We start from the raw sequence: 12,894 nt of genomic DNA on the forward strand, positions 1-12,894 counted from the left end.
TACATAATCTTCTTAAGAAGGCACAGGAGCTTAAGAGCCAAGCTACTGTATGGCTTGTTTAGAACAGCCAATACGTTTGATTATATGATGACGCACCATGTGTTGTCATCTGCAAACCATGATGCACAGAATGAACAGAAACACACGATTCTACAGATCTACCCCTTGTGTCCTACACAGCTAATCTGCTCACAAAGAAGTTTAATTTTCCTTGGCAACTACTTTGTAGTGTACAAAGCTTGACTGTGTGAATGAATGTGTCAGACACCAGGGGAAAATCAAGGAAAAGGGAGAAAATAAAGGAAACCTCTTTCCCGTGGAACAAAAAACATTTTTAAACTAATTATTAAATATAATTATTAAATAACTTTCATTTATAAAAATTGCAAATCACTTTAAAGAAATGCATCAATGTTTTGTTTTGTTCTGCCTATTTGTTCCTTGTATCACTAGAGGTCGCCAGAGGCCAGCACAAACCACGGAACAGCACTTTACTCGTATCACAGTAAATTGTATCTGTACCACAATCACTAATTGACACACTAAAGGGACTAGTGTGTGTGTGTCTTGGATTTAATAACAGGACTATTATTTCGGGACCAACCAGGGCATTATAACGTAAGTAATACACGCCGCTGTATTACTTACCAGAATTATTATTTACTTTGGACGTAAAATAAACAAAAACAAACCTTTGCACCTGTATTACAATTGTCTGTCTGTTCTTTGATCACCTGCACCTGCACATCTATGATTGAGTGTTTTTGGAAAGTCAATAAATTATATTTAATAAGGGATGTGTCTCATTTAGTTTGTTTCAAAATAATGTTAAAACTATCTACAAAGACAAATGAACAGTTTGGTGGATCTGGGCAATTAGCTATATCTTTATAAGATAATACTTTCAAATTTAATGAGAATCAGTACAGTACATTTTTAATAAAACCAAAAATAACCATGATAATCTAGTTCTACTTATTGTATTGGTGAAAATCTCTCTATAGCCCGACTACACAGTAAATGGTGTACAAAACTGGTATGTAGTCTTTACCTTTTTAATACAATTAATAAGGAGATCAATAAATCACCCCTGGGGATGATTAATATAAAGAGTGGGAGTATTTATTTTCACCCCTTTCTTATTTAGAATGTTCTGCAGCATACAGCTGAGCTCTGTCAATTTGTTCTGCATTCCACCTCCACATTGTGCTGTATGAAGGCTCCTTGGTAGAGCTGCAGTACCTGGCAGTCGTTGAGCTGCTCCTCCATGTGCATGTGCTCCTCAGCAGGCTGCAGTACTGTCTTTAGAGTGGCCTTGGTGCTGACGAGCCAGCGGTCAAGATCGTCAGCCTCGCTATGGTACCTCTGCAGTGCCTGCTCTTGACGCTGCTCCTCCAGCTGGTCGTTCAGCTTCTCCTGCAGGTGCAGTACATACAGTCAGTGCGGCCTTACACAAATTAAAGAGGGTACACTACACTACAGGTGCGTACGTCAGGGGGAAACTTAAAAACATGCAGCCGTCACTGAAGAAAAGGCAGGTTACAAGCAATCACTATATATGCTCTATCCAAATGGTAGCTAGTTAAAAAGGCACAACTGCAGAAGAAAACGTTAGGTAATTATCATAACCCTGGTTCCCTGAAATAGAAATGTTTACTGAATGGGTGTTTGCTTCCTAAATACACGAAACCTGAATAAGATCTAACAGAGCTGCTTAGCCTAGTCTGTGCCTGCCCCCGAGGACATAAAGGACTGCGCATACAGATCTCAGTGTTATTTTTCCTTCAAGCCTGCTGCAATCATGGACACAGTGACCTTGAAGGTTAATGGTTTCATTTCTATTTCAGGGAACCAGGGTTATGATAATAACCTAACGTTCCCTTTCAAGTACGAAATGTAACCATTATCGAATGGGTCAGTATACCCAAGCCTTCGCAAGGGCAAGATTGCTGCACGACTGGAATGCTACAAGGCTAAGCCAAGAGGCTGCCTTGTGCATTACCATACAGAACCCCAGTAACAAGTAACTAGGGCTAAAATACTGAGGGAGAAACTCAACTCTATGCCTGTGTTGTAAGGGCTGACTGAAAAACCACCCTTAACACTAGAGTTTTGAGAATCCATGACATTCAGTCTATAGAACCTAGTAAAGGTATGGGAAGTAGCCCACACTGCTGCATTGCAAATGTCCGACAGATGCACACTGGAATAAAGCCCACAACATTGCCATGCCCCTGGTGGAATGGGCAGTGAGCTTTTCTGGAGGGGGCAAGTTGGCTCGCTCATAGGCAGTCCTGACTCTGTCTGTTATCCATTTTGATAGTCTCTGTTTAGACAGGCTTACCCCATGGGACTTCGCCCTATAATAGACAAAAAACAGTTCAGACTGCCTCCAACTTTTTGTCCTGTCAACATAATACGCAAGGGCCTGCACTGGACAGAGTGTATGGAGCTGCTGCTCTCAGTCAGACTGGAACGGAGGTGGATGGAAAGCATCCAATTCCACAGACTGGTTGACATGAAATGCCAAGATATTCTTTGGTAAAAAAGCAGGATTGGTACAGAGCTCCTTTGTCCTGACTTCTGCAAAAATTAAGCAGTTTTTCGCAATTGACAATGCCTGCATCTCACTCATCCGCTTGTGCACAAAACTCGCAGAAACTGCAGTTCACCAGTGCCTCCTTTGTGTGATCAGGCACCAGGCAGGAAGAACATCTGCCGTGCTTGTCCTGAACGATATGGTGACTGTAGCACTGGGTCAGTACGGTACAGTAGCAAATCAGAACCGGGATGGTACCGGGTTGGTTCAGTGACTTTAGCACCGGGTTGGTATTGGTACGGTACTGGGTCAGAACCGGGTCGGTACGGTATGGTACCAGTGTGGTAACCTTGGTCCTGGTTCGGTACGATACGGTATCGGGTCAGGAAAGGTGAGGGTTGGTCCACCGGTTCTCAGTTACAGCAGGTAACACTGTACAGGGATGCCCACCTGTGCAAGCTACTGACAAAACCACTCAAGACTGAGGGAAGCCTGCTTGTTACAATGAACTAACAGCCCTTGTAATGGCGATGCAAAAGCTGTCACCAAAATGACATCAAGAAGCTGTGGTAGAGATTGCAAGCAATCACACTCGAAGCAGTCTCTTGGTCCTGCACAGGCCTACGCTTAGTCTCTGTGAAAAAAGAAAAACAGAATGAGAAAATAAATACTTTTCTCAACAAAATACAGTAATAACAATTACTTTAATTATACAAACTGTCTCGTAATTTTGGCAGAAGCCAAAGCGAGAATAAAATAACTCCAGCCGGGGCTACTGCAACCTGGGGGGGAGGGCACAAAGTTAGACGACTTACGTTGCTTGATCCCTGGAAGGAGCGACTCAAGCCACTGGCTTCACATGAGGCACAAGGCCATAGCGGGAAGTAACAAACAACAAGCTGTACTGCATAATGACGCATAATTAGTAAAACTAATACAGCGATTTTTAATATCATGTATAATTTTGTAAAAACACAATAAATGCGAAAATCTGAATAGGCATTCCTGTCAGGTCAGTTCTTGAAAGGAAAAATGGCCCTGAGATCTGTGAGCACAGTCGTTTATACCCTCGGGGGCGGGCATGACTGCGTCACAGGCTCGGCTGAGCAGTTTTGTTATATCTTACTCAGGTTTCAGGTCTTTAGGAGGCAAATAGCCATTCAGTAATGGTTACATTTCGCACTTGAAAGGGAACTAAAGTTTTTATATTGATATACAGTATGTAACAGATTCTGTTGGACCTCTCTCTCTCCCTGTCAGATATAAAATCGATAAGCATACAAAACAATTCGTACCAATTACATTTCTGTTATAGTAACTGACACGTTGTTACATATAGAATGCAGCAACTATTTTTTTATTTCAAGCGTTTTCTGTTTATTATCCAGTATATACAGTATACAAGACTGTAGACATATGTACATATCAATACACACGCTTCTTCATCAATACTAGAGTTGGCTCTGTTCTGCTGGAGTGACTTCCAGGATGTTTTGACTCATTTCCTGAACTCTTCCCCACAGCTGATCAGTCAACACATTGTGGGGTCACTGCATTCATAGCAGCATTGACGACGGGAAAGCAACACTGAAGACAGGACAGCCTCTACTAAACATCAAACTGCTCACTAAGGTGCAAACTTCTGAATACTCTGTCAAAACCCATTTTTCAGTTATTGTTTCTAGTGATTTACTACATCTTTTCATTTTAAAATACTCGCCTACAGTTATTAGTGGATGCAATTTCATTATTTTTCAGTAATGGGCTTAGCTCACCCTTCTAAAAGTTGCAATTGTAGATAGAAAAAGCACACTGTAGAACAGAATACTGAAAGGGGAAAGTAGCAAAAGGCTCGGAACTTTGAAGTGGCCATGTTGCAGCATGCTTTTTTAACAGTGGAAGAACTGTACAGTAGCTAAAAAAAGAAAAAAAGAAACTGCCCCTTTGCATGTCTTGAAATGGATTTGTGTGGCTCTACATTTTTGTATCTCCAGGATCAGCTTTGAGTCCTGTCTCCTGCAGTATAGGTGCTGTTACTTACTTTCAAACAAGTGATGTGCATTCACTGTTATACATACCAAACAGGGCCTATAAATCCTACACTGATCTGTAAATGTGCCAATATATGTGTTGTTGTCTTACTGTTCAGCTCTGTCCTTAACAGGTCTTCTTTCTCTTCCGTATTAAGCAGAATGTGCAAACTGATTCTAGAAAGCATCCTGATTCACATTCTACCTGGTAAGTTAAAGCCACTGGTATCTTGACCTAGAGTCAAGTTACACTGAAAGGGGCTTTAGCCAGTGCAGGGGAAATGCCTTAAAATAATTGAAAGAAAAAAGAATAGAATTGAAAGTGAACAAAAGCTTGAAATTAGGAAAGTGGAAGGAGGATGCAACAGAGAGAAAAGTCCACATGCCCATGTTTTCACCTCAAGAAGCTGTTGTTTCCCAGAGGCCTTCATTCTGATGGTGGCCATCCTCTCTGCCAGGACTGTCAGCGTGGACTGCATGGCCACCTGGTCAGCAGTGTCAGTGTCCAGGGTGTCAGACACCAGCTCCTCTGCAAAGGAAGTCTGCAGCTCATTGATCTCATCCTGCAGCATCAGGATCTCGTCCATCAGGGCCTGAGCAGGGCCAAGAAGAGCAGGTTTATACAGAATACAACAAAGCATAATCAGGCACACTGGATGTGCTCATGGAAAATCAAAGGCAAAATGAAAAACAACTATACAGGCACCTCCAGAAGTATTGGCACCCTTGATAAAGATAAGCAAAAAAGGCTGTATAAAAAAACAACACAGGTAATGAGCTATATTGTAATTTGAACATGTGGAAAATATTGTACTTTATTAACAATTCAAGGGAATCAACCAAAATTACACATTTCTCAAATTAGAAATTTATTTCCAAAAAAATTAAGTGTCACAATTATTATCAAGCTCTGTCATGCAGATCATTGGTGGTCAGCAATCTTCAAGATTCTCAATCGGATTCAAGTCCGGGCTTTGACTGGGCCAATCTAGGACATTCACTTTCTTGTTTTTAAGCCACTCCAGTGTCGCTTTGGTTGTTTGCTTGGGGTTATTGTCCTGCTGAAAGGTGAATCTCCGTCCCGGTCTTTTGCAGACTGAAGCAGGTTTTCCTGAAGGATTTGCCTATAGTTAGCTCCATCCATTTTGCCTCTACCCTGACAAGCTTCCAGTCCCTGCCAATGAAAAGCATCCCCATAGCATGATGCTGCCACCAGCATGCTTCACAGTAGGGATGGTGTTACCTGGGTGATGTGCTGTGTTGGGTTTGCGCCAGAGAAAATGCTTTGCATTTAGGCCAAATAGTTCAATTTTTGTTTCATTGGACCACAGAATCTTTTGCTTGTCTGGGTGAGTAAAAAAAGTTACAAGAAATAGGTAATTATACAATTATAAGTCTACAATTATTTATTTCAGAATTTATTTTTTTCAAAACTCCAAAAATGCCAATTCAAAAGTCACTTTTGATGCTATGATAGTATTGTCTATAAGGTGCTAGAAATGTCAATATGATAATTCAGAACCTAATTCTAGAAAAGTCTAGAAAATGCTGGATTGTAGGTGAACACTCTTAAAGAGTATAAAGGGGATAGGCAGGGATGATTGCTGTCATTGCCAATAAATCAATATGGGGAAAAAAAATAAAGAGCTATCTGAAGACCTTAGGCAGAAAATTATTCATTGTCATAAAGCTGGAGAAGGATACACGAAGATGTATCAAATATTGTTTCTATTATCAAGAAGTACAAGACTCATGGTACTGTGTTACAGATGGCTTTGTGGGGCGTGTGGGTGGTGACGTCAGGTTCAGGAAGCAAGTCAAAACAAGGTACGGCGGGGCAAAACTGAAACTCAAGCGCGCTCAGTGCATTTATTAAATAATAAATAAAATAAATATTTATACAAAGCACTAAACAAAAAGGGCACAAGGGCCAAACAAACAAACAGTAAACAAATAGTATGCTGGTTGTGAAACCAGCATACATAGCAGTTGTTTAGTTTACATCTCTCCTCTGGCACTCTCCGTCCTCCAAGCTAAGAGTGGGTCTTTTATATTCATGGCTGGAGCCTTAATTAACCATTAATAAATTACCTTATTAAGGCTCCAGTCACATTCTAACGAGAGTTCTAGGGAAGGGGTTTTAACCCCATCCCCACCGACTACACACTACAAGACCGGCTTCTTCGCCGGTCTCATAAATAAATAACAACACATGGGGTGGGCAACCCGTCACATACTGTCACAACGCTCCCTCGGTTTGGAAGAAAGAAGTTTCTTTCCCCAAGAACAAGCGGAAGAATTGTGAAAGGTTAATAACAATCCGAGATTGACTGCCAAAGATATTCAAAGTGAATTGGCTGCAAGAGGGACTGGGGTTTCTGTTTCAACCACAGGTAGAGTACTGCATGGTGAAGGTCTCAATGGTCGCAGGCCAAGGAAAAAGCAACTCTCAGGAAAACATGAAAAGAACAATTGCTTAAAGTTTGCAAAACAGCATTTGAATTATGGATATGTGTTCTGGTTAAAGGTTTTCTGGATTGATGAAACAAAAACAGAGCTATTTGGTCACGCTGATATCGTTTGGAGAAAGTCTGGTGAGGTGTACAGAGAAAAGAACACCATACCTCCTGTCAAACATGGAGGTGGTGCTATCTTTCTATGGGGCTGTTTTTCCTTTAATGTTACAGGAAATTTAGTTCCAATACATGGTACAATGGATTCCATAGCATAACAGAAGATATTGGCCAATAATCTGAAACCATCTGCTACAAACCTTGGTTTAAAGCGCAACTGGTCATTCCAGCACAGCAACGATCCAAAGCACACATCAAAACCTACTTCAGAATGGTTAAAGAAGAATAAAGTCAAGGTTCTGGAATGGCCTAGTCAAAGTCCTGATCTAAATCCGACTGAGAATCTTTGGTATGAGTTGATGAAGACTGTGAATAAGAGAAATCCTCTGAATTTGAATAAACTGGAGCAATTTTGCATTGAAGAATGATCAAAAATCACTAAAGAATCATGCCAAAAGTTAACTGACAAATATCCTAATCATTTAAAAGAGGTTATTATTGTTAAAGGTGCCTCAACTAGCTATAAATTTCATTTTTCTTGTCAGGGTATGAATACTTTTGAATTAGCATTTTTGGAGTTTTGCAAAACAATTGCTGTAATAAATAATTGCAGAAATCTATTTCTTGTAACTTTTTTTCCTCATCCACGAAAGGAAATATTTTGCTACAAAAGACTTTTCCTATAATTATTTATTTTGGAGAAATTTCTAGAAATTATAAATTTCCACTGGGGTATGTAAACTTTTGACTAAAACTGTATATATTTCAGGACATTACAAATCATAGCCCACAAGAAAAACAACTGTAGTGATACAGCAGTGAATTTTGTCTGCAGTTTCCCAGATGTTGACTTTATATACATTAGCTACACAGTAATCTTGCTATTTGTGTTCTAGTACCAATGAAATGGCAACATGGTACAAATGGAAAATTCTTGTTCAAACCTACTTCTGACTTTAACAGAGATATATGTGTGTGTGTGTGTGTGTGTGTGTGTGTGTGTGTGTGTGTGTGTGTGTGTGTGTGTGTGTGTGTGTGATTTAAATGTTTCAATATGTCAGTAAAATAAAAACAGATTCCAGAAAACACATCTCACCTGGTGTGCTGCCATCTGGCTCTCAGGAGTCTTGTCAGCTTCCAAAGCTCCATTCAGTTTGGTTTCGATAGACTCCATCTTTGTGGATATTGACTGAAGTGAGTCCTGGAACTGCTGCTGGTGTTCCAGGGCTTCATACAAAGTTCTCTGCTTTTCAGTGATCTGAAAAAAGGATTGAACCATGTGAAAAAAATGCCTGCATTTCTCCCTTTTGTATGTTTGCGTTCTTTATAGAAGAACATACTGTAAACTAAGGACAGAAACATGCAATATAGGACCAGATTCACAAAATTTTAGGTCTTGAGTGATTAAAATAATATTTTTACATCATGTTTTCACATGAATTTGAAAATAAAAAAAATTCATAACTATTGTGAATTGTCTCTTAAAACAGTTAAACTTAAAGTTTGAAAAGAAAGGCACAGCTGCTTTAAATTTCAATAAGATTTCTACACTAGCATACCAACTGATTATTTCAATACAGCAACCAAAGACACACTGTACTGCACTGTTGTGCTGTAGATATGCTAATTCCTCAAAAACATTAACAAACCATTACTCAGTAAGTTGTGAACAAATGCACTTCACCAGCGGCTGCGTGTTGTTACAAAGCTTTCCTGCAGGCTCCATGTTGCTGTGTGAGACTCACCACATTCTTCAGCGTCTCCCAGGAGCTCTGGATGTCGTCCAGTTTGGCAACAGCAGCGGACTCCAGTCCAGGCTCGCAGAGCTCCTGAGCCGACAATCTGCTGCGCTGAATCTCAGCAGCTGCTGTCTGCAACTGTTCAGCAGATAAGGCTTGGTAACATGCAATGTCCTATAAGCATGATGCACAACATTGCACTTTCAAAAAGGAACCTGAATGGTTTCTCAGAGAAGAGAACATGATCCTAATTGATGCCAGGGAATTCAGTTACTCTTTTTTTCATACACTGGCCATGACTGAACCAACAGGAATTTTTTAACTCCAAAATTGCAGTACTGTATTTGGCTATGCCCTTACTGTCTAGTAGCTGAACTTGAAATACTTGCATACTTTTCTTATTGTTTTGATTTAATACACAGTAATTGGACTGATAATCAAGTCTGTCTTAACATCCCAGAACAAAAATAGAATAACAATGGTGGATATCAAATATGCCACTGTGTACTGTGGTAGTCAAATCGATCATGAAACATAGCTGTAAAATTTGTCACAGATATGGCATATTAACTGCATTTGCTGGAAGGACCTAGTAATATAACTTTGGTCTGACTATTTGTCAAATCTTCAGGATAAGGCAGTTAGATCAACATTAGAAAAGGGTTATGCTAACTAGTTGCATACACTTTGTAATGACCTTCAGATGACATAGAATACAGTCATTATGGTTAACTTAAAGAAATAGATTTGCCAAACTTCCTTATATAATAACAACTTCTAGTAGATGATCATGTGCATTCCTGATGGGACTTCCCAGAATGTACCTGTTAATACTGATCTCAAAGACAATTAGGCATTGGGTGTGTTATTAATCAGTGTACAAGAGAGGGTAAAATCCTGAGCCAAAAAGCATTGCCAGCGAAAAAAGTCAGGAATGTGTAAATCATCCAATAAATTCAGACATATACTGGTTAGCACCTTAACTAACAATCTGAAAGATCTTAAGGAAAGCTGCTTTAATCTTTGAAAACTATCTGACATCTCTCAGTGATACTTCGGCTTCCCTTCCTGCATCTGTGAATGCCAATAGTAGTCCTTTAAGCTATAGGAAAATGTTCTGCAAAATCTATATCAATTTTTTTTTTTTTGTGTGTGTTACAATTCAGATATACAACTTGGTGCAACAGATGTTAGGGCTGAGATATGCACCTCTAGTAATTAGTATTTAATGTAATTTAAAAATGTTAGTGAGTGTAGATTTCTAACAAAGGTATGTATATGTTTTGCTGGCCTAAGCAGAGTTTTGCATGAGACATGCTTTCTATAGTCAAATGTTTAAGTCTTTTGTCTTTTTCTCAGACAGTTAGGCATTTTAATGAAAATAAGGAGTTTTTTTAAACTTGAGGATAAAACTGTTAATTATTATTATTATTATTATTTTTTTTTTTTTTTACAGATGTTATGAATTCTGGTAATGTCAGCCTTATATCAAAATAAATCCTACTGGCATTGCTTAAAAAATGTCCTTTTATATTCTTCTTTCAGTTAGTTGAAATAATAAACATTCCTTCTCTTAGGCTTACAGAAGGGTCACTGTTAAAGGTGCCTATTCTTGTTGCGTTGCCATGCAGAGGGGTCTCTTGATAAAACTTTTTTTTTTTTTCTGGCAAAAGCTCTTTGACAGCTGCTGTTGTCTATTCATTTCCAATTTAAGCAGAGGCAAAAGATGCGACTGTTAAGGCTTGGGCTTGAACACTACCAGTCTGTCCCATGCAAAAACCTGTAGGCAGGATGATACAAAAGCCCAGTAGGTGCTACCTGGTTAACAGAAGAATCAGTACTAGCCACAGGTGAGGGGGAGCGACAGGTAGGTGGGGAGGAAATCTCATTGTTGGCCACCTCCTCCCCAGACTCCTCAGTGACAGGTGAGAGTAGAGTGTGACAGCGACCAGTAGTCATCTGACACAAGGAAGACAACGGCAGGTTAGAAAAGAGCAAACACAAAATCAGAGGGAGACGTATAGCATAATCATTAAGATAATCAAGCAATAAAGAGCTGTTTAGTGGCGCAATATTAGATCAATACTTTAATTTTAATAAAATGTGAATAAAAACTCCTGATAACACTGTACTTCGGCAGCAACACTGTAAAAATATATTTTTTGTTATTTGCTGAATGTAGTATGCAACTACGGTATTCGTTTATGAATGCATTCCAATTTCTGTAAAATGTTTTTTCTTCATGGATTGTTATACCTTTAAAATACAGATTCTTGTGAATAAAACAAGTTTGACAGAAATCTATTTGATGCTTTTTTTAAAAAAACTGCAGTTACCTCCACATCATACGTGATAGGCTATACCTGCTGGGGATGTTATAATGCACTGTTTGCCTTGCTTGTCATCAAATCTGATGCCCGACCATGCACTTGTGTTTTTAAATACACTGATCCTTCTAAAACAGAAAACGCACATTACTGTATTATCATTCAGCATGTATTTAGAACAGTGGTTTTCAAACTGTGGGCGCGCCGATGAGGTTATTAAGGGGGCGCTAATACCTGACTGTAAAATACTTTTTTCTGACTTATGGCGATTGTAAAAGCTCTGCGGTAAGTGGCAGACTCTGTGAGCCTGCCTTCAGGGTGATTGATGGATCAACTACCTAGGCACACCCCCTGTGAAATCTGTCCAATCCCCATTGATATAGTTTGTGTTGTTTCAGACCTATCGCAGCTTAGCGATTCTGTGGTCCAGCCCAGATCTCCTTGATTTGAAAGTTGTTTGGCTAATCATGGCAATTGTTCCTACAAAGTACAGTGGCGCGTTTTACATTTTGTTCACAAAAAAATATATACATTTAGATAGACCTGCAGTTTATAAACAGAGTGGGTGGGGACTTGGCTAAAGTTTTAGTTTAATTTATGGGTTTTGCTATGTGCAGAAAACAGACAACGAGGGTGCAACATTTTATGAAATATATATTTTATAACATTATAAAAAAAAATAATAATACACTGGACAAATATTACAATTACTATTCGTAACTGCATTAACATTAATAGACAAGTCAGTTATTAAAATGTTGCACCCTCGTTTTCTCGTTCTTTATTCCACTTTTATCAAATGCGAAATGAAGGACTTGGATGACTTAAAAGTGTTTCAATGGTTGTAGATTAAGCACTAAGGGCGTTACTGCTAGTAAAACCAGACCGTGATATAAATAAAAGGTATACTGTAATAACAATACTACTAATAACAATAGTACGATCAGTTTAATTTACAGGGTTTGGCTGTGAAACAATTAAATGGGCTTTTAAATCCTCCACGTCCTCACTTAAATGTGGAATGAAGAACGAGAATAAGTGACTGTATGTATTGCTGTTAATACAATTATGAATAGTGATTGTAATAAAGTGTATCCATCTTCAAAATATATATTATAACACTGTCCGAATGCCATGCCCAGGATTGGTGAAGGTGGATGGAGGGTGCAGTGCAGTTTAATGTGAAGTGATCAATACAAGTGCATGCACGAGCGCAGTGGGAGAGCGAGTGATTGACAGAGAGGCTGTCTCAGTGAAAGCGAGAGATAAACTGGAATTTAGCAAAGAGTGATTTTGTTATTTTGTTTTCCTTTGGTGTGGTCCTTAATTGTTTATTTTTCCTGTGCTAATGAATGCTGAATTCGAGCACCAAGCTACTGCCTGTGTGGCACCTGCTTTCATTTCACACACAATGTCACATTATGTTATTTTAGAAAAATCATATTTATTTTAATATTGTACTGTTTACTAGGGGGGAAGGGGGCGCGGCAAAAAATAATATCTCTGTAGGAGGGCGCAGCAAAAAAAGATTGGAAACCACTGATTTAGAAAGAAATGCATTTGCACCAGCTCTCTGAAATAACTGACAGGTGGTTTCAGCTGTTTGTTACAGCAGTGAAATGTATTAGTGGAGCAAGCCAGTCCATTAGAGCTGAGGAAATGTTGTACAAGTACTAGGCAGCAGTA

At 39.1% G+C, this 12,894-nt stretch overlaps 1 protein-coding gene across 1 annotated transcript in view; it reads right to left on the minus strand.

Moving 5' to 3' along the window:
• Positions 1 to 12,894, minus strand: part of LOC121316402 (nesprin-1-like) — a 161,502-nt gene that overhangs the window by 57,775 nt on the left and 90,833 nt on the right. The window contains exons 90-94 of the mRNA XM_041251476.1: positions 10,700 to 10,840; positions 8,888 to 9,019; positions 8,239 to 8,400; positions 4,968 to 5,162; positions 1,243 to 1,416 (exon numbers count right to left, since the gene is read on the minus strand). Of these exons, the coding sequence (XP_041107410.1) occupies positions 1,243 to 1,416; positions 4,968 to 5,162; positions 8,239 to 8,400; positions 8,888 to 9,019; positions 10,700 to 10,840 (804 nt within the window). The remainder of the gene's footprint in view (positions 1 to 1,242; positions 1,417 to 4,967; positions 5,163 to 8,238; positions 8,401 to 8,887; positions 9,020 to 10,699; positions 10,841 to 12,894) is intronic.

This window comes from Polyodon spathula, chromosome 5 (genome assembly GCF_017654505.1).
Source record: "Polyodon spathula isolate WHYD16114869_AA chromosome 5, ASM1765450v1, whole genome shotgun sequence".
In the NCBI taxonomy this organism is placed as follows: domain Eukaryota; kingdom Metazoa; phylum Chordata; class Actinopteri; order Acipenseriformes; family Polyodontidae; genus Polyodon; species Polyodon spathula.